The sequence below is a fragment of the Ipomoea triloba genome, chromosome 9 (assembly GCF_003576645.1).
Source record: "Ipomoea triloba cultivar NCNSP0323 chromosome 9, ASM357664v1".
In the NCBI taxonomy this organism is placed as follows: domain Eukaryota; kingdom Viridiplantae; phylum Streptophyta; class Magnoliopsida; order Solanales; family Convolvulaceae; genus Ipomoea; species Ipomoea triloba.
This window is the reverse complement of record NC_044924.1, coordinates 8,683,189-8,693,668: the sequence shown is the minus strand read 5'-3', so window position 1 is coordinate 8,693,668 and position 10,480 is coordinate 8,683,189. Positions and strand designations below refer to the sequence as shown.

Sequence of the window (10,480 nt, the reverse complement as noted above, 5' to 3'; positions counted from 1 at the left end):
TTTTTTCTTTTTTTTTTTTTCCCCCCCCCCCCCCCCCCCCCATTTTCTCTTTTTTTAATCACACTTTAGGCCATATCATCTACATACACCAACAGATCAACATAAGTAGAGCCCTGAGAGTAATAAAACAAAGAACCATCGGTCTTTGACGTCTTGAAACCAACTGACAACATGAAAGTATGCAAACGATGAAACCAAGCCCTAGGAGCCTACTTTAGACCATATAGAGAACGTTTCAACAAGCAAACATGATTAGGAAATTGCTTATCAATATATCCTAGAGGTTGACGCATATAAACAATCTCAGCCAAGTTACCATTCAGAAAAGCATTATGAACATCTAACTGATGAATGACCTAGCTAGCTAGAAGATAAAGTCAAGGAAAGAAGTAGCCTAACAGTCGTGGGTTTAACCACTAGCTGAATGTATCAAAAAAGTCCTGACCAGCAACCTGATTGAACCCCTTTGCCACTAAATGAGCCTTGTGTCGCTCTATTGATCGAACCATCAACCTTCCTTTTTGTATGAAAGACCCACTTGCAACCAATCACGTTCATGCTAGGATTAAATGGAACCAGAAACTATGTTTGATTCTGTAGAAGAGCATTGAAATTCTGGTCTATAGCCACATGCCATTCTGGATATTTTAACAGTTTGTGTGTAACACGTATGCTCAGAAGGACAAACTTGAGCAGTCAGAATAGCAAGAGCAGCACAAGACATGCTTCGAGTGACCATTGCATATGTTTGTGTTGTGGGTTGCGACACAGGTATCCCTGGTGCAGGAACAACAATAGTTGATGGAGCAAGTTGCACAGTAGCAGACGGGACAGGTACCTCAGGAATAGAAGACGAAACAGAGTGAGACTGCAAAGCAGACACAACCCAGAGATGTGGCTGTGAAATTGAGGGTGCCTACAAAATAGCCTTAGCAGAAAAAAGAAAAATTGTCTCATCAAACCGCGCATGCCTACAAATATAGATCTTATTAGTGTGGAGGTAAATGTACCTATACTCTCGAAAAGACTCTGGATAACCAAGAAAGGCACACGGTGAGGACCTAAAACTCATTTTATGACGTGTACTCTTAATTCTGTTAAAAAAATTTAACCAAAATTCTTCACTATTGATGTGGTAATATAGGTAAATTATTTTAATCCCAGTAACAGTTAATTCATATTAATCAATAAATATAAAAAGTTTTATCACCATACAAATGATAGAAAGATTTTGGTGAAATTTTTTTAATCTAAACTTTATCCAACTTAAAAGTATTACTTTCATCTTGATAAGCAAAACATTTCCTTTTAAATTGATCTTGATCGAACAAGCTACTAAGCAAACCTATGACCATTTCCTCATCTATCCAATATTAAAATGAAACTCGCGTGTGTTATCCAAATTGCAAAATTAAGATAGCAGCCGGCAAACCTCTTCTCCTTGTCCTCTAACTTCCTCTGAGTATATATGCACATCTCGGACTCTGTCAACCTAGGCCAATTCAATTCCCGTGTACATGCTTAGGCGGCTTCATCAAGTCGTAGCCATAATATAATATAATATATATCCTCCAAATTTACACAATTAATTTAATCATGTATGCATGAACTCGATCTGCCTATATAAAGATTACCTCAAACACATCCATTTCATCATCTATCCTTCACTTCCTAGCTATCCTAGCTTCCCAGTTCAGCTCAAAATTAAATCAAATTAAATGGCAAATCTCACCGTCTTTCTGAGCTTAGTAGCTCTCACTTTCTGCGGCCTCGCCATGGCATTCGAGCCTAGCCCACTGCAAGACTTCTGCGTCGCAGATCCTAATAGCTCCGCCAAGGTTAACGGCTTTGCATGCAAGGATCCCAAGACGGTTCAAGCCACTGACTTTTTCTTCAGCGGCCTGCATTTACCCGGCAACACATCAAATCCCAACGGCTCCAAAGTCACGGCCGTCAACGTGGCTCAAATCCCGGGGCTCAACACTCTCGGCGTTTCACTTGTCCGCATTGACTACGAGCCTTGGGGCATCAACCCTCCCCACACTCACCCCAGAGCCACAGAAATCCTCGTGGTTCTCCAAGGAGCTCTTGAAGTTGGGTTCGTCACCTCCAACCCTAATAACCGTCTCATCTCTAAGGTTCTCAAGCCCGGCGACGTTTTCGTGTTTCCGGTGGGGCTTGTCCATTTTCAGCGCAATGTTGGGTACACAAAGGCGGTGGCTTTTGCCGGATTGAGCAGTCAGAACCCCGGTGTGATCACCATCGCCAACGCCGTATTCGGGTCGGACCCGGCGATTAATGGTGATGTCCTTGCCAAGGCTTTCCAAGTGGACAAGAATACAGTTTCACGCATCCAGTCCAAATTCTAAAATAAAATACACCAAATCAAAATGGTTTAATTAATTATTTGTGTTGTGTGTCATCATCTCGAGTCTGTTTGAAATTAATTTTATTGTGTGATTATTTTACTCTCATTTTTATTATTTTTTGTATTAGAATTAATTTGTTTCTGCATTTAGTTTGTGTTCGTAATCAATATCCTCTTGGAAATTAAATTTCTAAGGTCTCTAGATCACTTAATGAGGTAGTACTACTTCTGCTTATTATAGATCGTGAATTCAAACCCTTCCCTTTATATGGGAGGTGGTGGGTTCGAGCCTTAGTGGAGGCAATACTGATTCTTGTGCTTCAATAGATTGAGAAAGTAGTTATGAACAGATATTGCATTGTAATAGAGTCACTAGTATTCAAAAAAAAAAAAGATGCGAATTCAGTTCATTTATAATTGGTTAATACATTTTTCAATGCGTCGACTAATACTCTACTCTACCCCAATGGCCCATTCAGCTCAAGTTCAAGATAATTTTAACCCATCAATTACTGATTAACTAGGTGCATAAAATCACTATTATTATTATTATTATTATTATTATTATTATTATTATTATTATTATTATTTTGGTACATACCCCAATATGAAGGCACTAAACTATAGAATGATGGGGTTTGATGGGTCCAGCCATATCCGCCATAAAGTCATTATTTTAGTCTAATGTTTATGTATATTAAGTTTTGTTTTTATGAACATTATGAACCTAGCTATTATAAGCTGAATGAAAATGTATATGGCGTATATTTAGTTTAGTGTTTATGGGCATTAAGGACTTAAGGTTTAACATTATGAACATAGTACAAAATGTTGTTATTAAATATTAAATACTCATTGACACTTACAATAAAACGATGTCATTTTGGAACAGGATCTACCATGCAACCATGGTCTATTATATAATTTGTCAATTTGCATGAAATAAGAAATGTTATTATACATAATGACTATGTTTGGTAAATGGTTGTTAGCTAATTGGGTTAGAGGCTATGATTAGTTGATAACATTAGTGGATTGTAGAGAGGTATTTGGTAAATTAGTTGTTAGTTGATGGCTGTCTGATATAATTTCTTTTTTCTTAAAAAGCTAATTAATCAAATACTTATATTGATTTTTTAACCAAGTCAAACAACTAATAGTGGTCAAATAAGCTAAGGCCCTGTTTGGTAAAATAATTAGCCTATCAGCCAATTTTGGCCAATTTGACCACTATTAAAAATTAATATAAGTGTTTGGTTAATCAACTTTTTGTAACTCCAAAATGCTAAAATTCAAAAGGTGGCTCAAAACAACATTTTCAATTAACTTTTTGAGAAAAGAAATTATACCAAACAACTATCAGCTAATAGCTAATTTACCAAACACTTTTATACAATCAGCTAATGTATCAATTAGTTATACTCTCTAACCCAATCAACTAACAACTATCAGTTAACAACCATTTACCAAATAAGACCTAAAATTGACTAATAAGCTAACTATTTTATCAACGGTGAATGTGTTACTACCCTGCTTGTCTAGTTAGAGAATATATGCAAGCTAAGGACACTTTACATAATTGCTTGTAAAGAGGTCATCATATTAATTTTCACTATATGTTGGGCATCTATTATTGAAATTATTAAAAATAATTTTATACTTTAACATTCTAGCTAATTGAAAGGGGGCAGTTCTCTATGTTTGTTCCCTACTCCTAACATAAAATGATAGAAAATAACATCACTGTAATTATATTACAAAAGTTGTAGAACAGATCAGACATTTGGGTACACAGACAGCATAACTTTGATCGATCACATTTGAAGTTCCAAAGACACGTACTGAACAAAGTAAAACACATCCGAGGATAGACATTATTGTGAGCATATGATATACGTAGTATAAACATAAATGTGCAATCTAATTATCCGCTTAGATTTTGAGTTGAGATGGAACAGCACATGTATGCTTCAATTATTATCAGTTTAGACTTTTAGTTGTGAGTTAACCATGACCAGAAGAGTATATTAATTAAAACTTGGACTGATTGTTGAACTTTGCTTGGATTTCAAACACCAAACTGGAATCAATCTGGAAAGCCGGGCCAAGGATCCCATCCCCAATCGGCAAATACGATCCGAAAACCGCATCGGCGATCGTCGCTGTCCTGGGGTTCTCACTGTTGAACGCGGAAATCCCGACGGCGCGTTGGTATTTCACGTTGCGCACGAAATGAATGACTCCCGCCGGGAACACAAACACGTCGCCCTTCCGAAGGCTCCGGGCGAAGAGACGGTGCTCAGGGTCGGACGTCACGAACCCAACCACGAAAATCCCTTCCACTACACTGAACATCTCCGTGGCGGTGGGGTGAACGTGGGGAGGAACGCCGCCCTGTGGCCCGAAATCAATGCGGGCCATTGAGAGGCCCAGAGTGTTGAGCCCTGGAATCTGAGCCACGGTCACGGCGGTCACGTTAAACTTGAGGCGGTTTAATGATGCGTCGCCGGGTAAATGCAAGCCGGAAAACAGAAAGTCCTCTTCCTGAACAAGGCTTGGATCCTTGCATGGCGGGGCGCCACTAGGATCCCTCACACAGAAATCTTGCCCGGCGACTAGACAGCTGAGAGCCAGGGCGGCTACGATCAAGAAGAGAGAATTAAGTTTCGCCATTTTAATTTGTTTCAGAAGAAGAGAAAAACCAAAACAGTGAAGAATGAATTGAAGTTGCTTTGGCTGAGCCTAATAGCTTCAGGTTTATATAGTAGGTCGCCCATGAACCCTTAGCCGGCGGTCATATCAAGCTACAGAATGTTCATGTTTATATATTATATATGTTTCACTCTGATATCAAATTGAACCATGTGTTTCATGATTGCACATTTATATATTATATGCTCAAACAGTCCACCTCTACAAATATTCCTGAAATTCAAGAACTTTCAGACAAGCAAATCTATTAGATAACAAAGTAAACAATCTAATTAATCAGTGCCATATATGTTGTTGTATGCATGAACTGAAGTGCTAATTCTGTGTAAGAAAAAGCCAAGGCAAAGTACATGTGCTATTTGGGTTGAAGGAGTCGCCGTTAACAACGTACAATCAAGACAAAGGTAACAACGACAATTTAGACAAATATGGTATTACAGAACCCAACAAATTTAATGATCAGATGATGAACTTTTGCTGTCTCTTTATGGGCTGCTAATCTGCTATCCCAAAGCTTCTTGAAGTTTACTACTTTGAGCTAATGTGATGTAGTAGGAGCGTGATTGAGACCCAAGGGTTAATCCATATATGCAAAACAAAGTTGGAGAAACTTTTTACCTTATTATTAACGAACGGATAGCTTTAGTTTTGTGCATCTTGCTAGTAGACACATGCATTCATTTCTAGCTCAATTTGAGATATGAAGTTCTAGTCAACAACATTACTTCAATTGAAATTCTTATTTAATAGTGATGTAGTAAATACGGGCCTTACTACAAATACGTACGAAGTTTTAGGTCGGACCGAGTATCGGTCCTTTGATGATTTGCTTGTTGGTTTAAGTTCAGGGAGCACAGAATACATAACAATGGGTCAGAGGTTCCCAAACTTAGCCAAAAGTCCCTCTCTCAAGAATAAATGTAGTATTTATGGTCAAGAGGAGGGAACAAGTCCTGACTTCACAGCATGAAGGGCATGTTGAGCCCATGCACAAGCTTTGACCGAGGAAGGGGCCTATACACGCGCCCTAATGCCTTTGAGGGCAAGGAATCTTGTTGCCAGATCCAGGTCGGTAGGTCAGTACCGACCAAAAGAGGTCGGGTACGCAGGGGTAGGCGAGATGGTAGGGAGAAAGGGAGGAGGAGAGGTCGGTACTGGTCGGGTCGCATTGGTTTCGTATAAAGGGTCCACTACCGACCATCGTATAGGCAAAAATAAAATTGAAGAATCGAAATAAACAAAAATAAAATTGAAGAATCGAAATAAACGCCACCTAGTTTAAGAACATTTGCTTTCTGGTGTGTTAGGTTAGGGTCACTTAAGAAGCAAAAATGGAATGAAGAGTAAAAATGGAATGAAGAGTATAAAAGAAAAGGTGTTTTTCAATCAAAACCTAATTAAATTTCCCCCATATTAGATTGCAACTTCATCTTTTCAACACAAACTGTACATAAAGATTGCAACGCCCCTACTATAAACAAACAACAATCCTCAAGTTGAGGGGTCAAAAAGGCATTGATCCAAAATCACAAATAATAGTATCATTAGAAATTCACAACTCTTCTACAATGGTGATACCAATTTAAAATAATACTAATAATAATAAGAATGAATCTTTGGCATGAACAAACATGGTCCCAAGTCCACCTTATCAAATCTTGAAAATCTCAAAAAGGAAAGAAAAAAACAAAAATAAATAAATAAAACCCAGCATAAGCAAAATACCAGAGTAACAAGTAAAAAGAAAACCAAATAAAAATAGAAGTAAAAATAAAACAAAACAAAGCAAAACAAGCAAGAAACAGAGTTATTGGCAATCAACTGACAAAATGTTTTTATAACAATTCTCTAGCGATGTTCCCAGCATGCTGCACTTAGAAGCATTTTCTGTGGACAATCGAAGGGCCAGACTCGTCGTACTCTGCCTTTGCTATCCACATCTGCATTGGGGAAGAAACGTTTATAAAGGTAATTGCGTTATATAGTTCCACCGGGGAAATGGTGCTAATTTCTAGAGATAATCATATTTCTCAAACACAGTTTATAAGCTAAGGTTCAAAGATGTAATTCGGCATCGGGGCATACCTGCTGGAATGTGCTGAGGGAGGCTAAAATCGACCCTCCTATCCAAACACTGTACTTCCTCTCGGGCGGGGCAACCACCTTGATCTTCATACTACTTGGAGCCAATGCCGTGATCTCCTTGCTCATCCTATCAGCAATGCCTGTAAACATTGTGGTACCACCACTGAGGACAATATTCCCGTACAGGTCCTTCCTAATATCAACGTCGCACTTCATGATAGAATTGTATGTTGTCTCGTGAATGCCAGCAGCTTCCATCCCGATTATGGATGGCTGGAAGAGAACCTCTGGGCAGCGGAATCGCTCAGCACCAATAGTGATCACCTGTCCATCGGGCAGCTCGTAGCTCTTTTCCACAGATGAGCTCGTCTTTGATGCTTCAAGCTCTTGCTCGTAGTCAAGAGCAATGTATGATAGCTTTTCCTTCATATCCCTCACAATTTCCCGCTCCGCAGAAGTGGTGAAAGAATAACCTCTCTCAGTCAGAATCTTCATGAGATGGTCTGTGAGATCACGTCCTGCCAAATCAAGACGCAGGATTGCATGTGGCAGGGCATAACCTTCATAGATTGGAACCGTGTGGCTGACACCATCCCCAGAATCCAAAACAATACCTACAAACCACCAATTATGCAAGTTGAAAGAAAAGTTAATATCAATATTATGAAAGCTCACTGCATCAAATATTCAAATTATTCACCTTAATGAAGTAATGGGGGTTTATGAATATTTAATTGTGCGGTGGGCCTCAAGTCACAGCCCATGTACTGGCAAATTTCAGTAACTAAGAAATACATGCATAAAGTATAACCAAAAGTAACGATAATGCTTACCAGTTGTACGACCACTGGCGTAGAGGGAAAGGACGGCCTGAATAGCAACATACATGGCAGGGGCATTGAATGTTTCGAACATGATTTGTGTCATTTTCTCACGATTAGCCTTGGGGTTAAGAGGAGCTTCTGTAAGGAGTATTGGGTGCTCCTCTGGAGCCACACGAAGTTCATTGTAGAAAGTATGATGCCATATTTTCTCCATGTCATCCCAGTTGTTGACAATTCCATGTTCAATAGGGTACTTCAGAGTCAAAATACCTCTCTTCGATTGAGCCTCATCTCCAACATAAGCATCCTTCTGGCCCATGCCAACCATCACTCCGGTGTGACGGGGGCGTCCAACAATGCTAGGAAACACAGCTCTTGGAGCATCATCTCCAGCGAATCCAGCCTGAAATTAATCGATTAAAGGTCCACACTAATATCTTTACAACACATCATATGCTAAAAATTACATACCTTGACCATTCCAGTTCCATTGTCACACACGAGGGGCTGGATATCCTCACCTTCTGCCATCTTTTTTTATTGGTTCTGAAAAATCAGTTGTGTGTTAATCAAGCACATAAGATATCAGAAGTATACACAAGTCGTGTCAATACTAAAAATTTGACACCGGCATGCCCTTAAGATGAATAACAGAGCTCCACACATTATTCATTAGTAACCAACTATAGCAATTTGATTGTCAAATGTAAAATGTGCTAATTTTGCCTAAGATTTTGTGGAATGAGGTGATCTAACAAACCTTTCCAGATAGTTGATACAAAATGGTGCTATAAATGAAGGGAAAGAAAGAAAGAATCTAAGCCTCTTTGTATGCAGAAAAACTTCTTCATGAATTCCAGGACTACTACAATTTATATATTCATTTCCACTGTCATTACCTATGAACTCCCAATTTAATTACAATCCAGACAGATACATATGATAAACCAAGCAATCACAAATGCCCTGCAATATATATCAATAGCAAAACTAATGCATATATTTACATCTAGCTCCCCAGTACTTAAATTCCCAGATCTGAGCATTTCCACAAGCCAAATTCATGTAGGCATTACAGGAAAAACAAAAGCTGGATCTTTTCTGAAGAAATGAATTGCCCCAGTTCCATATCCAACAGACCACTAACAAAATAAGAGATTGAAGCAAGTTTTCCAAGATTACGCCCCAATCAGAATCCAAATAAGAGCAGATTTGTAAGTTACAACAAATGAATTCGAAAGTTAGGATCTATGAATGACCACGTCAAAGAATCAGATTTAGATTATGACATTTCGGTCGCTCCTAATGCGCATTTTCAGATCCATAGATCCAGCTTCATTGAAAGCATTATTAAGCCATTCTATGCACGATAGAAATAGAAATTTTCACAAAAATTCGCAGCATCAAAGAATCTATCTAAAAACAGTCAAAAGCATCCAACCTTTTCAGCAAATTATCAAAGGTTTCAGCTATGATAATAAAAAATTTACAAAATTGGAAAGAAAACACCAGATTTGAGAGCAAAGATCATACCTTTAGGTTTTTGAAGATATGGGTATTGGGTGTGTCGTGATGTTCCTCTATCCTGTCCTTCACACTCTTAAAAACAGAGTCTAACGCACTCCCTTAGGCTTAAAAGCCGGAATACGAAAACTCAGTCTCAGCCTCAAATGAAATTCAGATGAAATGAGCCTCAAATTCCATTTGCATAAATCAGGACCGTTGGCTTTATGATTACATCTCTGATGAGTGGGACCCGTTGACACATAATATTCATCGCTGATTTAGCTGGCTGGCTTTTGCAGTCTTTTACAATTTGACAAATATACCCACCCCTATTGGATTATCTTAGTCTTGAATATCCTTTTCTTTTTACTCTTCGGTATCTTGCATCCATCCATCCCAAATTCCCAATCTTTATTCCCAAAAGTTTGAGTGCTCATTCCCAAAGACCCCTCGTTCCGATCAAACCGAGTATCTGGAAAGAGGTAAATCACAGTAATTTAAGTGAACATAAATGTTAAACATTTACTTATTGTGCACAAAGAGTCTCTTCACTTTGAGAGATTGCTTCCACATTACCTATGATGAGACTTGATCACTAGTCTTTTTTTCCAAATTTTATCTATATGACCAATTGAAGTGTCCATGCGAGCCCATCCATCCCAATCTTCATCACACCTTGTGCAATACTGCAATATCTGTTCTTGTTAGTATTAGTTTATTAATATTCCATAAGTTAATTAATGGTTTAGGGTTGGTGCACAAGTTGGGATCTCTTGAAAATTTATAAACTAAAGTAAAAATAGTCACACTGTGCAATTTTTTTTTTTGATACATTAAATTTCATAACTTATACTAGATTAATTTTAAACTCTCAAAATTCATGCCTGTTGAATAAGATAAATCACGAATCGTCCAAATAATTTTTTTATGCATGTGTCTAATATCAAGTTTTGCCTCAAAATCTCTCTAATATATTCAAGCAGAT

At 38.2% G+C, this 10,480-nt stretch overlaps 3 protein-coding genes across 3 annotated transcripts; 1 reads left to right on the top strand and 2 right to left on the bottom strand.

The window, feature by feature from the left end:
* The first annotated feature begins 1,718 nt into the window (after nt 1-1,718).
* LOC116030513 (putative germin-like protein 2-1) lies at nt 1,719-2,472 on the top strand. The gene has a single exon (XM_031272774.1). The coding sequence runs from the start codon at nt 1,719-1,721 to the stop codon at nt 2,367-2,369; it is 651 nt and encodes a 216-aa protein (XP_031128634.1). The 3' UTR covers nt 2,370-2,472.
* Nucleotides 2,473-4,399: 1,927 nt separating this feature from the next.
* On the bottom strand, nt 4,400-5,041 carry LOC116029517 (putative germin-like protein 2-1). The gene has a single exon (XM_031271569.1). The coding sequence runs from the start codon at nt 5,039-5,041 to the stop codon at nt 4,400-4,402; it is 642 nt and encodes a 213-aa protein (XP_031127429.1).
* A 1,554-nt stretch (nt 5,042-6,595) lies between these two features.
* On the bottom strand, nt 6,596-9,674 carry LOC116029283 (actin-like). Its single transcript, XM_031271206.1, has 5 exons — nt 9,523-9,674; nt 8,461-8,535; nt 7,999-8,392; nt 7,166-7,779; nt 6,596-7,020 (listed from the first exon to the last, which is right to left on the bottom strand). Exons 2-5 carry the CDS (start codon nt 8,518-8,520, stop codon nt 6,955-6,957), a joined length of 1,134 nt encoding a protein of 377 aa, XP_031127066.1. The 5' UTR covers nt 8,521-8,535; nt 9,523-9,674; the 3' UTR covers nt 6,596-6,954.
* Nucleotides 9,675-10,480: the final 806 nt, after the last annotated feature.

Bases quoted from the DNA above. Each gene is read 5' to 3' on its own strand.
- LOC116029517 (XM_031271569.1), bottom strand. From the start codon at position 5,041: ATGGCGAAACTTAATTCTCTCTTCTTGATCGTAGCCGCCCTGGCTCTC.
- LOC116029283 (XM_031271206.1), bottom strand. From the start codon at position 8,520: ATGGCAGAAGGTGAGGATATCCAGCCCCTCGTGTGTGACAATGGAACT. The intron at 8,393-8,460 runs GTATGTAATTTT...GATTAATTTCAG, and splicing joins ATGGAACTGGAATGGTCAAG to GCTGGATTCGCTGGAGATGA. The intron at 7,021-7,165 runs GTATGCCCCGAT...TCCCCAATGCAG, and splicing joins CCCTCAGCACATTCCAGCAG to ATGTGGATAGCAAAGGCAGA.
- LOC116030513 (XM_031272774.1), top strand. From the start codon at position 1,719: ATGGCAAATCTCACCGTCTTTCTGAGCTTAGTAGCTCTCACTTTCTGC.